Source organism: Lethenteron reissneri, chromosome 70 (genome assembly GCF_015708825.2).
Source record: "Lethenteron reissneri isolate LAM-NWPU_2019-01 chromosome 70, ASM1570882v1, whole genome shotgun sequence".
In the NCBI taxonomy this organism is placed as follows: Eukaryota; Metazoa; Chordata; class Hyperoartia; order Petromyzontiformes; family Petromyzontidae; genus Lethenteron; species Lethenteron reissneri.
In genome coordinates this window covers 2961500-2979593 of record NC_083848.1, presented here as the reverse complement: position 1 = coordinate 2979593, position 18094 = coordinate 2961500, and the positions used below count along the sequence as shown (strand labels likewise).

Here is an 18094-nt window from a genome sequence, read left to right as displayed (position 1 = left end):
GCGTGTGGGACTTCTTTAGCGCTGTGCGTAGCCAAGCGTTCAATGCGTGTGGGACTTCTTTAGCGCTGTACGTAGCCAACCGTTCAATGTGTGTGGAGCTTCTTTAGCACTGTACGTAGCCAAGCGTTCAATGTGTGTGGAACTTCTTTAGCGCTGTGCGTAGCCAAGCGTTCAATGTGTGTGGGACTTCTTTAGCGCTGTACGTAGCCAAGCGTTCAATGTGTGTGGGACTTCTTTAGCACTGTACCTAGCCAACCGTTCAATGTGTGTGGAGCTTCTTTAGCGCTGTACGTAGCCAAGCGTTCAATGCGTGTGGAACTCCTTTAGCGCTGTACGTAGCCAAGCGTTCAATGCGTGTGGAACTTCTTTAGCGCTGTACGTAGCCAAGCGTTCAATGCGTGTGGAACTTCTTTAGCGCTGTACGTAGCCAAGCGTTCAATGTGTGTGGAACTCCTTTAGCGCTGTACGTAGCCAAGCGTTCAATGCGTGTGGAACTCCTTTAGCGCTGTACGTAGCCAAGCGTTCAATGTGTGTGGAACTCCTTTAGCGCTGTACGTAGCCAAGCGTTCAATGCGTGTGGAACTCCTTTAGCGCTGTACGTAGCCAAGCGTTCAATGCGTGTGGAACTCCTTTAGCGCTGTACGTAGCCAAGCGTTCAATGTGTGTGGAACTTCTTTAGCGCTGTACGTAGCCAAGCGTTCAATGCGTGTGGAACTTCTTTAGCGCTGTACGTAGCCAAGCGTTCAATGTGTGTGGGACTTCTTTAGCGCTGTACGTAGCCAAGCGTTCAATGCGTGTGGGACTTCTTTAGCGCTGTACGTAGCCAAGCGTTCAATGTGTGTGGGACTTCTTTAGCGCTGTGTGTAGCCAAGCGTTCAATGCGTGTGGAACTTCTTTAGCGCTGTGCGTAGCCAAGCGTTCAATGCGTGTGGAACTCCTTTAGCGCTGTGCGTAGCCAAGCGTTCAATGCGTGTGGGACTTCTTTAGCGCCGTACGTAGCCAAGCGTTCAATGCGTGTGGAACTTCTTTAGCGCTGTGCGTAGCCAAGCGTTCAATGCGTGTGGGACTTCTTTAGCGCCGTACGTAGCCAAGCGTTCAATGCGTGTGGAACTTCTTTAGCGCTGTACGTAGCCAAGCGTTCAATGCGTGTGGGACTTCTTTAGCGCCGTACGTAGCCAAGCGTTCAATGCGTGTGGAACTCCTTTAGCGCTGTACGTAGCCAAGCGTTCAATGCGTGTGGGACTTCTTTAGCGCCGTACGTAGCCAAGCGTTCAATGCGTGTGGAACTTCTTTAGCGCTGTGCGTAGCCAAGCGTTCAATGCGTGTGGGACTTCTTTAGCGCTGTGCGTAGCCAAGCGTTCAATGCGTGTGGAGCTTCTTTAGCGCTGTGCGTAGCCAAGCGTTCAATGCGTGTGGGACTTCTTTAGCGCTGTGCGTAGCCAAGCGTTCAATGCGTGTGGAACTCCTTTAGCGCTGTGCGTAGCCAAGCGTTCAATGCGTGTGGAGCTTCTTTAGCGCTGTACGTAGCCAAGCGTTCAATGCGTGTGGAACTTCTTTAGCGCTGTACGTAGCCAAGCGTTCAATGCGTGTGGGACTTCTTTAGCGCTGTACGTAGCCAAGCGTTCAATGCGTGTGGAACTTCTTTAGCGCTGTACGTAGCCAAGCGTTCAATGCGTGTGGAACTTCTTTAGCGCTGTACGTAGCCAAGCGTTCAATGCGTGTGGGACTTCTTTAGCGCTGTGCGTAGCCAAGCGTTCAATGCGTGTGGGACTTCTTTAGCGCTGTGCGTAGCCAAGCGTTCAATGCGTGTGGGACTTCTTTAGCGCTGTGCGTAGCCAAGCGTTCAATGCGTGTGGAACTTCTTTAGCGCTGTGCGTAGCCAAGCGTTCAATGCGTGTGGGACTTCTTTAGCGCTGTGCGTAGCCAAGCGTTCAATGCGTGTGGGACTTCTTTAGCGCTGTACGTAGCCAAGCGTTCAATGCGTGTGGGACTTCTTTAGCGCTGTGCGTAGCCAAGCGTTCAATGAGTGTGGGACTCCTTTAGCGCTGTGCGTAGCCAAGCGTTCAATGCGTGTGGAGCTTCTTTAGCGCCGTACGTAGCCAAGCGTTCAATGCGTGTGGAGCTTCTTTAGCGCTGTGCGTAGCCAAGCGTTCAATGCGTGTGGAACTCCTTTAGCGCTGTGCGTAGCCAAGCGTTCAATGCGTGTGGAACTCCTTTAGCGCTGTGCGTAGCCAAGCGTTCAATGTGTGTGGAACTTCTTTAGCGCTGTACGTAGCCAAGCGTTCAATGCGTGTGGGACTTCTTTAGCGCTGTACGTAACCAACCGTTCAATGTATGCAGAACCTCTTTAGCTCCGTACGTAACCAACCGTTCAATGCATGTGGAACTTCTTTCGCACCGTACTTAACCAACCGTTCAATGTATGCGGAACTTCTTTCGCACCGTACTTAACCAACCGTTCAATGTATGTGGAACTTCTTTCGCACCGTACTTAACCAACCGTTCAATGTATGTGGAACTTCTTTCGCACCGTACTTAACCAACCGTTCAATGTATGCGGAACTTCTTTCGCACCGTACTTAACCAACCGTTCAATGTATGTGGAACTTCTTATCACCGTACTTAACCAACCGTTCAATGCATGTGGAACTTCTTTCGCACCGTACTTAACCAACCGTTCAATGTATGTGGAACTTCTTTCGCACCGTACTTAACCAACCGTTCAATGTATGCGGAACTTCTTTCGCACCGTACTTAACCAACCGTTCAATGTATGTGGAACTTCTTATCACCGTACTTAACCAACCGTTCAATGTATGCAGAACCTCTTTAGCTCCGTACGTAGCCAACGGCGCTAATCGGAGGTGCGTCATCTCCCTCCTCCTCACCCCCCTCCCCCCCCTGTCACACCTGGCTCTGACTCTGCTGCCTGGTGAGGCTCCCCCTGCCGTTGACCCCCCCACCACCACCGGCGGCTCGCTCCCCGGCCATCGCCATGACGCTCTCGGTGACTCGCAGCGTCTCGGACAGGAGGAACGATGAGCCACGGTTGACGCCGCGCCTCAGCGACCGCCTGAACGCCTCCGTGGTGAAGTAGTAGATGATGGGGTCGAGGCAGCAGTTGGCGCTGGCGAGGCACAGCGTGATGGGGTACGCCGCCTTGACGACTCGCAGCGCCGCGCAGCTCGTGATGGTGTCGCGGCGCACCAGCGTGTAGAACACGAGCACCACGTGGTGCGGCAGGAAGCACACGACGAAGATGACCACGGTCGCAGTGATCATGCGCTGGATCTTGCGCCGGTCGAAGGGGCTCCGCTGGAGGCCCCGCGACTTGTTGATGGTCTTGAGGATCATGCACGAGCAGTAGACCATGACCACGAGCGGGATCAGGAAGCCCACCACCTCCATGAAGATGACGATGGACGACAGGAAACTCTTCCACGTGTTGGTGGGGAAGTTCTCGAAGCACGTGCGGGGACCGCCGTCGGCCGACGACACGTTGCCGCCGCCGTTGCCGGCGCCGGCTGCGTTGGTCGTCTTTAGCAGGAAGGAGGGGCTCGAGCCCAGGATCACGATGAGCCACACGCCGACGCACGCTGCCTTGGCGGCTCGCGGCGTGCGCAGCGTCCGCGAACGGAACGGGTGCACGATGGCGAGGAAGCGGTCGGCGCAGATGCAGGTGAGGAAGAGGATGCTGCCGTACATGTTGGTGAGGAAGAGGACGCCGCTCAGCTTGCAGAGCCAGTCGCCGAAGGGCCAGCCGCCGCGCACGTAGTAGACTGCGCGGAAGGGCAGCGTGGCGATGAAGAACAGGTCGGAGAGCACCAGGTTGAACATGTAGGTGGTGGCCTCGGTGCGGTGGCCCAGGCAGCAGCAGAAGACTCCGAGGGCGACGCTGTTGGTGAGCAGGCCCAGCACGAAGATGAGGCTGTACGACGCCGCGTAGAAGGTCCGCTTGAAGTCCTCGTCGATCTCGCAGCTCTGCTCGCCGGCGCGGCGGCCGAGGAGATGGCGCCGAGGCTGACGTTGGCGAACGCTTTGGCGGCGTCGGACAGGCCCACCGAGGACGGGGACTCCGCGCCGAGCCACGCCAGAGACGCGTTCTCCATCGGTGGGGGTGTTTTGGTGGTTTGGTTTGGGGGGCCGTGGGGCGTGGGGGGGTGGGGGGGGCGTTTGTTGTTTTGGCTTTTTTGGGGGTCTCTCACTCTGCGGTCACGGAGCGGCCGACGGGCATAATGAGCCGGAGGTGGGTGGGGCGGGTGGGCGGGCGGGCAGGAGTGTGGGTGAATTGGGGGGTGGGAGGGTGGGTGAATTGGTGGGTGGGAGAGTGGGTGAATTGGTGGGTGGGAGAGTGGGTGAATTGGTGGGTGGGTGAATTGGTGGGTGGGAGAGTGGGTGAATTGGTGGGTGGGTGAATTGGTGGGTGGGTGGGTGAATTGGGGGGTGGGAGGGTGGGTGAATTGGTGGGTGGGAGAGTAGGTGAATTGGTGGGTGGGAGGGTGGGTGAATTGGTGGGTGGGTGAATTGGTGGGTGGGAGAGTGGGTGAATTGGTGGGTGGGTGAATTGGTGGGTGGGTGAATTGGTGGGTGGGTGAATTGGTGGGTGCGTGAATTGGTGGGTGGGAGGGTGCGTGAATTGGTGGGTGGGAGAGTGGGTGAATTGGTGGGTGGGTGGGTGGGTGAATTGGTGGGTGCGAGGGTGGGTGAATTGGTGGGTGGGAGGGCAGATGGATGAAGTGAGACACACACAGGTGCTGTGGTTTGGCCTTGCCAGTCAACAGAGGCCGTTCTTTTAGCCCGAGCCAATTAAGCGATTATAGTAGCAGCAGCAGCGGCGGCGGCGGTGATGACTACGACGGTGGTGGCGGTGGTGGTGGCACTACCTTTACCCCTTAGGGGTAAGGCTCGATAAACTCTGAGCCTCTCTGCGAATTAGGCGGCACACCTCTGTGTGTGTGTGTGCGTGTGCATGCATGTGGGCGTGCGTGCGTCTGTGTCAATCTCGTTTTGTTTTGTATGTATATACACAATTATTTTAGTCTTGTGCAACAAGCGTTGTGTTTGCGTCTAGGTCCCCGCGTTGTGGCTGTTGTTGTTGTTCTCGTCGTGGTTGTCGTTGCCGCGTGGAATCTTGGGGTTGGGGGGCTCCACCGTGTTGGGTTTCGGTTTTGTCAGTCTCAGCTTCGGCAGGGGGGGTGGTGGCTTCCTGTGTGGGTGGGGAAAAGACACAGAGATGGAGAGAGAGACAGAGAGAGAGAGAGACACACAGAGAGAGAGAGAGAGACACACAGAGAGAGAGACACACACAGAGAGACAGACACAGAGAGAGAGACACACAGAGAGACCGACACACAGAGAGAGACACACACACAGAGACAGACACACAGAGAGACAGACACACAGAGAGACAGACACACAGAGAGACACACACAGAGAGACAGACACACAGAGACACACACAGAGAGAGACACAGAGAGAGACAGACACACAGAGAGATATACACACAGAGAGACACACACAGAGAGACACACAGAGAGACACACACACAGAGACAGACACACAGAGAGACACACACAGAGAGACAGACACACAGAGAGAGACACAGAAAGAGAGAGACACACAGAGAGACAGAAACACAGAGAGAGACACAGAAAGAGACACACACAGAGAGACACACACAGAGACAGACACACAGAGAGACAGACACACACACAGAGAGACACACACACAGAGAGAGACACAGAAAGAGAGAGACACAGAAAGAGAGAGACACAGAGAGAGATTTGAAGCTTTCGTGACGGCAGCAATCCCATACTCTTTGGTTCTTTGGGTGAAGTCGCGTGGGTAGAAATAGAATAAAATAAAACGATGGAAACGTCGTGATCTGTTTGATTTTATTTCTAACTAAGTGACTTTAATTTTCGATTTAAAGCTTTCGTGACTGCAGGGATTCATCTTCTTGGTTCTTTCGATAAAGTCATCACGTAGAAGGGAAGTAATAGAATAATAAAAATAAAACATAATAAAATACAATTCTCACGAGAGAATTAGTGAGAATTATTTTATTATAATGGTTTATTTTTATTATTGTATTATTTCCCTTCTACGTGACTTTACCCAAAGAACCAACAAGTATAAATTTGTGTTATTTACGACACACAAACCCCTGGATTTAATCGGATGTGGCGGGTGGCGGCGGTGGGTTTAATGACACGTTTATGTCCACGCGATCTGGCCCCGGCCAACCAAAAAACAAACACATCTCTGCTATGGATAAAATCGATGTGTTTTGTTGCAATACTGGTAACCGCATGACGGCTTAAACAACCCGGTTCGCGGCTTAGCCACACACACAACACAACACGCATGTAGGAAAATCCTGGAGAAATACACAAAAGTGGCGTCACTTCACGAAAGCTGCTTACGGTGGCGTTAACCCTCCCCCCAATCCCCGTTCCCGCTTCCGAGACGTCTTGCAAGTTGCGTGGGTGGGTGGTGGTGTGTGTGTGTACGTGTGTGTGTACGTGTGTGTGTGTACGTGTGTGTGTACGTGTGTACGTGTGTGTGTACGTGTGTATGTGTGTGTACGTGTGTGTGTACGTGTGTGTGTGTGTACGTGTGTGTGTGTGTACGTGTGTGTGTACGTGTGTGTGTGTGTGTGTACGTGTGTGTGTGTGTGTACGTGTGTGTACGTGTGTGTGTGTGTGTACGTGTGTGTACGTGTACGTGTGTGTACGTGTGTGTACGTGTGTATGTGTACGTGTGTACGTGTGTGTGGGAGCGGTAGTGTAGCGGTTAGCGCTACGCTGCGCTATGAACCCGGCGACCCGGGTTCGATTCCCGCTCACGGCCAACACCAGTGACGATTATCTAAACCGGTCCCGGGCCTCCCCTAGGTCGACTCAGCCTCAAATGAGTATCTGGTGCAGTGTGTAAACATCGCCACTGGGGAGACAAAGGCGGTCGGGCGTGGTGCTGGGCACCCACCCCCTCGTGTGCCGTTCCGGCCTTCATAGGTGCTCGCTAACAGCACTTGCCCCTACAGTCTGTTAAGGCTATACGGGGGATCTTTGTCTTCGTCCCGATCGCCGCAGAATCTCGGAAACGCCGCAAAGTGGTTAGTGGCGTTCGTAGTATTTTGAGAGTCGCAGTGGAAGCAGCGTCTGTCAACACGCACCAAGCACCTAGGAAATGTTAACTACCTCGCCTGGTATACAGGAGGTCGTGGGTTTGATCTTGGACCCTGATGACGCCTGCTGCTGCTGTAGATTTGGAGTTTGCGTGTCTCTCTCTCATCATCACGGCGGCTAGGAGATGTTAACTACCTCGCCTGGTATACAGGAGGTCGTGGGTTTGATCTTGGACCCTGATGACGCCTGCTGCTGCTGTAGATTTGGAGTTTGCGTGTCTCTCTCTCATCATCACGGCGGCTAGGAGATGTTAACTACCTCGCCTGGTATACAGGAGGTCGTGGGTTTGATCTTGGACCCTGACGACACCCGCTGCTTTAGATGTGGAGTTTGCGTGTCTCTCTCTCTCATCATCATCCAGTGGCTAGGAGATGTTAACTACCTGGCCTGGTATACAGGAGGTCGTGGGTTTGATCTTGGACCCTGACGACACCCGCCGCTGTAGATATGTAGTTTGCGTGTCTCTCTCCCGCTCTGCCTGTGGTCGCGTGGAAATGTTTTCCCCGGTTTTTTCCCTCTCCACGTTAAGAATCGGCGCCACGCGTTTCGAGTTTTAGGCAAATATAAATTCCCACGCGACGATGACGACGATGATGATGATGAGCCGCGTCGGCGAGCTACGATTTGCGATAGGCAGGTGGCTTCTGAACAAGAGGCCACGTCGCAGCTCAGTGGGGCCTTATACCTGGCAACAATAAAAAGTAGCTTCGAGAATCAACTTTCGTTGAGAGTTTTTGACTGCTACTCATTTCCGCACAACGACGACGATGATGACGACGACGATGATGACGATGACGACGATGATGATGACGACGATGACGATGATGATGATGATGATAAAGCCGCCGCTTCCTCTAGCTATCATTTGCGATGGCCAGAATCGCTTCTGAAAAAAATCTACGTAGCTTAGTTTTGTGGGGGGAGGGGGGCCTTCCACCTGCTAAAATACACGACGTTGTTTAGATGCAGTTGAGTTTTCTGCTACTTAGCAACTGCAGAGTAGGTAGGTGCCGTTGCGGGCCCGTTGCCACAAGCAATGCCATGTGCAGTGCCACACACCACGCCCCTCGTCCCAACTATTTCTCAAACGACCGCCAACGCCACCACCACCACCCCCCTGTGCTTTCCCGTCGCCCGGTTAGTTTTATTTTTAAAGCCCAAATTTATGTCACGTTGTGTTCTATTTCCAGCGGACATCCAAAACGCCGGACCCCCCCTCCCCTCCCTCCTCTTTTTAAATTCTTTATATTAAGTTCACTCGCTTGCTTGCTTGCGCGCTTACGACCGTGCAAATCTTTCGGTCGTTTTTTAACCCACTTCCCGTGATCCAATCGAGATGACATTTTGGCACACAGACTCGTTGTGCGTGACAATTTATTTTCGTGAAAAAAAAATTCCTAAATTTTCCACTTTTTTAGGGAAAATTTTTTCTTCATATTTAATTAAAATACCAATGTGATAAAAATGAAACTCTTACTCAAGAAAAACAGAAATGAATAGTAAAATAAAACCGATGCCACGCATATAAAGGATTTATAGTGAAAACCTTTGTTTTTACGGGTAAATTTTTTCTTTGCTTTCTTCATAGTTAGAGGGGCGTTTGTACGGTTTCCGTTGTGTACGTCTTTAAACATAAGAAGTTGAATCGAGTCGTCAACGCCACCACCCCCCTGTGTTTTCCCGTCGCCCGGTTAGTTTTATTTTTAAAGCCCAAATTTATGTCACGTTGTGTTCTATTTCCAGCGGACATCCAAAACGCCGGACCCACCCCATCCCCTCCCCTCCCCTCCTCTTCTTCTTTGCTATCTTCATAGTTAGAAAGGCGTTTGTACTACTACAACTGGTCTTCTTGGTTCTTTCCAACAGACCTGTTTCTTCACCTGAGGACGGCTGCTTGTGTTGTGGCCGAAACGTCGTGAGAATTTTTATTTTATCGTGTTTTATTTTTATTCTTTTTATTATTTTATTACTTCCCTTCTATGCGACTTTACCGAAAGAACCAAGAAGATGAATCCCTGCAGTCACGAAAGAAGCTTTAAATCGAAATACTGCTATTAGATTATTATTTAAATTGACGAGTTCATAAAGCCTGTCTTCGCCATGCAAAAATTTCCAGTGAATAGAATAATGAACCCGATAGAAACTTTACGTACAAATTTTTTAAAAATCTACGATCAGACCCACTAACAACTACTCCGAACATTTTTTTTTTTTGCAACAAAAAAACACGGAAGATTGTTGACGATTCGATTCAACTTCTTAAGTTTCAAGACGTACACAACGCAAAACCGCTCAATTTAATAAACATTGGAACTTGGTGAATAAGGGGTAGCTCCCGTTTTCGAATTGTTCAGATGTGAACGTCATACAATGCGGAGTTTTGTCCGTTCAAAACCACAAACAATAAAACATAGAAGAATAGTTCTCGCTTTAATTCTAATTGCCGCCTAACGCTCTTATAAAACAATAAAAAAACGCAATCTTATATTTTGAACAGTTTCGGAATGATACCACGCACAAAACGTGTTTACGGGGCACTTAAAATCGAGATTTGGGGGTCCTAAAAGCCACCTGTGCACCAAATTTCAGCTTTCTACCTTGTCGGGAAGTACAATAGAGTTGTTTTCTTGAGACATACGCATCAAGGTCTTTATTTATGTAAGAGATGATATATCTTTAAATAAATAATCACGTCCGCAACGTTGCCACGTTTATGTTTTATAACGCGTTACAGAGCCGGCGGGGTGGGGAAGGGCATCGGTACGATAAGCCGCGGTGGTTATGAGATGTTGACTACCTCGCCTGGTGTACAGGAGGTCGTGGGTTCGATCCCGACCCTGACAACGCCTGCTATACATTCAGAGTTTGCGTGTCTCTCTCATCATTATCATCATCACGGTGGCTAGGAGATGTTGACTACCTCGCCTGGTGTACAGGAGGTCGTGCGTTCGATCCCGACCCTGACAACGCCTGCTATACATTCAGAGTTTGCGTGTCTCTCTCATCATTATCATCATCACGGTGGCTAGGAGATGTTGACTACCTCGCCTGGTACGCAGGAGGTCGTGGGTTCGATCCCGACCCCTGACTACGCCTGCTGCTTAGAGTTTACGTGTCTCTCTCTTCTTTTCTCCCCCTGTGGTGGTCGCGTGGATTTGTCTCTGGGTCCTCTGGTTCTTTTATATCCCCTCCACGCTTAAAATCGACATCGCCCAGCCACGCGCCCGGAGCATTTGCCTGCTGCTGTAGATTTCCACACGTTGACGACGATTGTGTCAAGCCGTCGTTTGCGATGGGCGGGCCGCTTCGACGAAAAAGAGAGAGCGCTACACCGCAGCTCAGTTGGAGGGGGAGGCGGGGGGCGGGGGGCGGGGGCGTTACACCGGGCAAGATAATAAAAAAGTGGTTTAGTTTTAGAGAGAAGAACACCCGCTTGGGCTCCAGCGCCTCCTCACCGCATCATCATCACAGACGACTTGGCGTCGGTACGGTCCGTTCTCTTGCGACGACGCTGCGTGTCTTGGAGACAGAGAGAGACAGAGAGATCTATCCGGAGAGATGTTCTCTACGTGTAAAACGCAACGATGAACGTATTTTGGGGGGGGGCGGTGGGGAATGCGTCGTTGTGAGTTTTGTTACGACGCAGATGCGAACTTTGATATGTACAACGCGGTGGAGCGTGAACGGAAACTCCTACGTCGTCGCAGCGCCAGTGGGAGCAAGCGGTGGTGGTAACGGCCGCCTCGACCTCGCATCACCACCACCATCATCATCGTCGTCATCATCATCAACATCGTCATCATCGTCATCATCGTCGTCGTCGTCGTCATCATCATCAACATCGTCATCATCGTCATCATCATCGTCATCAACATCGTCGTCGCACGAGGCATCGGGATGCTGCTGGAAGCTTCTAGTAGACGCTATTCATTGCAAGGCCCTCCGGAGAACTGGCGGCCCCCCCCCCCCGACAAAACACAAAAGTCAAAACACCCTCCCCCCTCATCACCATCATCATCATCGTGTTGCACAACCCCAACAGTTTCACATGGCCCCTCGCACCACTGACGATGTCTTATTGACGAGTTCCTTCCCCCCTCCCCCTTCCCCTGTGGAGATGAGTGAAGAACACCGCTCTGGGTGGTGATGCGCCGGGGGTCACTGTTGGTGCCAAGCCTGTAGCCCATCTTGGTTGCCCATCTCTGCTCTAGACCCTGAGTCCTGGTCTCCCAAGTCCCACTCTCCCCGAGTCCCACTCTCCCCGAGTCCCACTCTCCCTGAGTCCCACTCTCCCCGAGTCCCAGTCTCCCTGAGTCCCAGTCTCCCTGAGTCCCTACACCCAGAGTCTCTGGTCTCTGAGTCCCCAGTCTCCCCAAGTCCCAGTCTCCCTGAGTCCCACTCTCTCTGAGTCCCACTCTCTCTGAGTCCCACTCTCCCCAAGTCCCAGTCTCCCCAAGTCCCACTCTTCCTGAGTCCCAGTCTCCCTGAGTCCCTACACCCAGAGTGTCTGGTCCCTGAGTCCCCAGTCTCCCTGAGTCCCTACACCCAGAGTGTCTGGTCCCTGAGTCCCCAGTCTTCCCGAGTCGCAGGTGCAGGATGGTCGCTCATCGCCACTGCTCTGGAGAGGCACCCACGCCGCCATGCCCGGCAGACATCCTAGCGACTTGGGCCTTGTTAAAACTCCAACCCTCCCCCACGTCCATCATCCCTGTCAGCACCTCCCCACATTCTTAGGTTTTTTCGGTAAAGTCACGTAGGTAAAAACATTAAAAAGTAAAATAAAATAAAAATCACGACGTTTCGGAGGCAACACAAGCTTCCGTCTTCAGGTGGAACCGTCACAGCCACGACAGCTGTATCACGTAAATGAGAGATTGCAGGAGCTACCATTATATATACGGAGTGGTAGCTCTTGCAATCTCTCATTTAATTGATACAGCTGTCGTGGCTGTGACGGTACCGCCTGAAGACGGAGGCTTGTGTTGCCTCCGAAACGTCGTGATTTTTATTTTATTTTACTTTTTAATGTTTTTACCTACGTGACTTTACCGAAAAAACCTAAGAATATGAATCATTGCAGTCACGAAAGCTTCAAATCTAGAATCAGCACCTCCCCAGTTGAAAAGAAACTTGGGCCGCGTGGAGTGAGTCGACGCATTCCAACATTCCGGAATTCCACCCGGGATTTTCCAGATGACCTCCTCCTCCGCTCCCCTGCCACCCCCCCCCCCCCCCCCCCCGATGCTTGGGATCGTGGTAAAACGATCCCAGCCACTCGTAAGATTTCTCAGTTTCCAGCCGCGTTACACTCGGGCACTGGGGGAGCTGTAAGCAGTTGTGGTGATTCATCAAAACCACAAAATTGTGTTGGCGATGAAGTCATTAAGACGCCACCACAACCACAGAGACCCACCGATTCGGACAGAAACGTAGACTCGCACATGAGATCCGCAGGCACACCACGGATACACGTAGACTTGCAGACTCACACAGACAAACAGCGACCCACAGACTCGCACATGGGCCCATATACTCACACGTAGACTCGCAGACCCACAGATACCCGTACTCGCACATAGACCCATTGACTCGCACAGAGACCTATAGACTTGCACTTAGACCCATAGACTTACGCAGACACCCATACGCTCACACAGACCAACAAACGCACACAGAGACTGACATACTCACGTATATTTACTTGCTATTAAACCGGCTTCTGAAGTGTCGTGAGTTGATGGTCCAACCCCTGTCACCAGTGACTCATACAGAAACTCCCTAAACACACATACAGACCCACAGACTCACACAGAGACCCACAGACTCACACAGAGACCCACAGACTCACACAGAGACCCACAGACTCACACAGTGACCCACAGACTCACACAGAGACTCACACACAGACCCACAGACTCGCACACAGACCCACAGACTCACCACACAGAGACTCACACAGAGACCCACAGACTCACAGTGACCCACAGACTCACAGTGACCCACAGACTCACACAGAGACCACACAGAGACCACAGACTCACACAGAGACCCACAGACTCACACAGAGACCCACAGACTCACAGTGACCCACAGACTCACACAGAGACCCACAGACTCACACAGAGACCCACAGACTCACACAGTGACCCAGACTCACACACAGACCCACAGACTCACACAGAGACCCACAGACTCACACACAGACCCACAGACTTACACAGAGACCCACAGACTCACACAGAGACCCACAGACTCACACAGAGACCCACAGACTCACACAGAGACCCACAGACTCACACAGAGACCCACAGACTCACACAGAGACTCGCACACAGACCCACAGACTCACACACAGACCCACAGACTCGCACAGAGACCCACAGACTCACACAGATGGTCAGACTCGCAGCGAAATCAATATGTCTGCTCCGACACTTCTCACCCCCTTTCTCTCCGCGGCTTGCGGAGATCGCTCCGATAACACCGTCCCTCGTTTTGCCGCAAGTTGCTCACAGCGTCATCCTCACAGCGTCCATCTTCACGGCGTCCATCCTCACGGCGTCCATCCTCACGGCGGCCATCCTCACGGCGGCCATCCTCACAGCGTCCATCCTCACAGCGTCCATCCTCACAGCGTCCATCCTCACAGTGGAGGGATTTCCTGGCTGCGGTGGTCACCCGCTCTCATGGTCGCGCGGCGCCATCGGACGCGCAATTGCGGCCGTCTGGAACGCTCTTCTTGCCGGCGTTTCGGAAGCCACTGGGGCAGCTTTGCACTTTTTAAATCGTCGTCGTCATCATCATCTAGCATCGACAAACTCAATTATTTCGAACGCTTGTTGTTGTTGTTGTGTTTAGTTTGTCGATTCACCCCCCTCCCCCTCTCCTCCTCCCCCCGCCGCACATCCGATTAGCACGGTCGGACACGTACGGTGCGAAAGAGGTTTTAACGTACGTACGTTATTCATCATTCTCCCGGATTATCTCCACCGCCCCTACTACAATTTTTATTTTAGCAGGTGCAAGGCTGCCCCACCACCCCCTCAACTGAACGCCTGCTTAGTTCTTTTTTCACAAGCTTCACCTGCCTTTCGCAAGCGAGAGGGCTCAGCGCTGTTGGCGGCTTACCGCGTGGAGATTCATAGCGGCAGGCAAATAACGCTCCCGTTTAAAAACGCGTGGAGACTTCGATTTTTTTTCTCTCTAAAGGTGGAACACCCCTTCCCCCCCTCACCTCCACTCCCCCCCAGGACTAGAAACCCACCCTCGCCTCCACCTCCTCCCCCGTCCTCCAGCCGTCATAACGCTCCTCCACCCCAGGGTTTTGATTCCTTACCCGTACCCGGCCGCACCAGGGTCGCAAACGGGTACCCGTACCCGGCCGTACCCGTACCCTACCCGTACCCGTACCCAGCCGTACCCGTACTCTACCCGTACCCGACCGAGTATCGGGTAGGGTACGGTTATCGGGTACCCGATTGCGACCTCTGGGATGAAGCCATGTTGCAGGCGCTGGTGGGTTGATTCTAGGAACTCGAATCATGAGAAGAGACAAGACGTTGGGAAATGAGTGACAAACGGTGACTCACCAGTGACTCACGGTCTACCCGTACCCGTACCCGGCCGCACCAGGGTCGCAAACGGCTACCCGTACCCGGCTGGGGTAGCCGGGTATCGGGTAGGGGGTACGGGTATCGGGTACCCGGTTGCGACCTCTGCCGTTACCTCTCCACAACAACAACAGCGGCGGCCTCAGTTCTTTCGACGACGAACTTTTCTTTCCAGTCTCCTGTCCCGTCTCTCTCTCTCTCGCGCTCACTTCACCTTCTCGGCGAACGGCAACCTCTGCATTATTACAAACTTTGTCCCCCGCCACCACCACGCTTCACTTTTCGATCGCCCCCGTTGCGCCCTTCTGCCCGCCGGGGCAGACGGCGGACGTGGATCTGCGTCGCAAAATCGTCGAATGTTGAAGTCGGGGTCGTCGGGGTTGTTGCGTTGGTATCCGCGTCACGCGAAGGCGGTTTTTGGGTCACCTCCTCCTCGTCCTCCTCGTCCTCCGTGCACCAACGAGCATTGGGGTGAGACGTCGGTCAGAGTGAGAGAGTCACCGCGCGGTGACTGCACTCGCACCGCACGTGCCGCCCGCCGCCTTTCGTCATGTGGATCTTTGCCGGTGCTTCCCCCACCCACCCATCCACCACCCGACCCACCGCCACCCAACACGTCCACTCAACCCATCCACCCATCCACCCACCCATCCACCCACCCACCCATCCACCACCCGACCCACCCACCCACCCATCCACCACCCGACCCACCGCTGCCCAACACGTCCACTCAACCCATCCATCCATCCACCCACCCACCCATCCACCCACCCACCCATCCACCCACCCATCCACCCATCCCACCCATCCACTCATCCACCCATCCATCCACCCACCCACCCATCAATCCATCCATCCACCCACCCACCCACCCATCCACCCACCCACCCACCCACCCATCCACCCACCCACCCACCCACCCATCCATCCACCCACCCACCCACCCATCCACCCATCCACCACCCGACCCACCGCCACCCAACACGTCCACTCAACCCATCCACCCATCCACCCACCCATCCACCCACCCACCCATCCACCACCCGACCCACCCACCCACCCATCCACCACCCGACCCACCGCTACCCAACACGTCCACTCAACCATCCATCCATCCACCCACCCATCCACCCATCCCACCCATCCACTCATCCACCCACCCACCCATCAATCCATCCATCCACCCACCCACCCATCCATCCACCCACCCACCCATCCATCCATCCATCCACCCACCCACCCATCCATCCACCCACCCACCCACCCATCCACCCACCCACCCATCCACCCATCCACCCACCCACCCACCCATCCACCCACCCACCCACCCACCCATCCACCCACCCACCCACCCATCCACCCACCCATCCACCCACCCACCCATCCACCCACCCACCCATCCACCCACCCACCCATCCACCCACCCACCCACCCATCCACCCATCCACCACCCGACCCACCGCTACCCAACACGTCCACTCAACCCACCCACCCATCCACCCACCCACCCACCCACCCACCCACCCACCCACCCACCCACCCATCCACCCACCCACCCACCCATCCACCCACCCACCCACCCATCCACCCACCCACCCACCCATCCACCCATCCACCCACCCACCCACCCACCCACCCACCCACCCACCCACCCATCCACCCACCCACCCACCCACCCACCCACCCATCCACCCATCCCACCCATCCACTCATCCACCCACTCATCCACCCACCCACTCATCCACCCACCCACCCACCCACCCACCCACCCACCCACCCATCCACCCACCCACCCATCCACCACCCACCCACCCATCCACCACCCACCCACCCATCCACCACCCACCCACCCATCCACCACCCACCCACCCATCCACCCACCCACCACCCACCCACCCATCCACCCATCCACCCACCCCACGAACCCCATACAACCCCCCCCCCCCCCCCCCCACTATGACTCAGGCAAACTCTGCACCTGGTCGAGGTTTTGTACTTCCCTATTTGAACCACAGCACGCAAATGTAAAACAGAATCACCTACACGCCCGTGCCGTTTCCCATGTAAGGCCCGCCAAGCTACGACAGAGCTCTATCAGAAGCGACCGCGCTTTCACAAATGATAGCCCAAGGAAGTGGACTTATCATCATCGTCGTCGTCATCGTGGGAACTTTTTCTCCAGCAATAGCCAAATTCTCTAAACGCGTGGCGATGTTGTTTCTAAATTGGGATGGGAAAAAAAACCAGAGGACCTGGAGAAAGATCCATGCGGAGACAGTAAGAGCGAGAGAGAGAGAGACACGCAAACTCCAAATGTACAGCAGGCATCGTCACAGTCAGGATCGAACCCATAACATCTCCTGTACACCGTGGCACATCGTGCGAAAGAAGTTGAACAGGCGTACGAGTGTAGGTCTGTCTGGGGGTCTCTGTGGGTCTCTGTGGGTCTCTGTGGGTCTCTGTGGGTCTCTTCCTTAAGACATGAGGAGGACACCGGGAGCTTTGCACTTTTAAATCACCGTTAAGATGGACAAACTCATTTCTTTAGAACTGCTTCTTGTTGTTGTTGTGTTTAGTTTGATGTCCTCCCCCCCCCCCCCCCCCCCGTGCCTCCGATTATCACGGTCGGCTACGTATGGTGCAAAATGAATTTTCAACGTACACACACTACACACTATACTATACACTATACACTACACTATATACTACACGCTACACTATACACTACACACTACACTATACACTACACTATACTACACACTACACACTATACTACACACTACACACTATACTACACACTACACACTATACTATACACTACTACACACTATACACTACACTACACACTATACACTACACTATTCACTACACTATTCACTACACTATACACTATACACTACACACTATACTATACACTACACTATACTATACACTACACACTACACTATACACACTACACTATACACACTACACTACTATACACTACACTATACACTATACGCTACACTACACGCTACACTACAGACTACACTACACTATACACTACACTACACACTACACGATACACTACAACACTATACACTACACGATACACTATACACTACACTATACACTACACTATACACTACACGCTACACTACTACACTACACACTACACGATACACTACACTATACACTACACACTACACTACACTATACGCTACACACACACTACACGCTACACTATACACTACACTCACATTACACGCTACACTATACACTACACTACACACTACACGATACACTATACACTAT

General features: G+C 53.2%; 2 protein-coding genes across 2 annotated transcripts in view; one reads left to right on the top strand and one right to left on the bottom strand.

Annotated features, from left to right (window-relative positions):
- Positions 1–18094, top strand: part of LOC133361004 (retinoblastoma-associated protein-like) — a 215437-nt gene that overhangs the window by 82219 nt on the left and 115124 nt on the right. The gene's annotated exons all lie outside the window — the stretch shown is intronic.
- LOC133360892 (lysophosphatidic acid receptor 6-like) lies at positions 2905–4144 on the bottom strand. Its single transcript, XM_061579761.1, is given in 2 exon segments — positions 2905–3986; positions 3989–4144. Coding segments are annotated over 2 exon segments (1203 nt in total). The 5' UTR covers positions 4110–4144.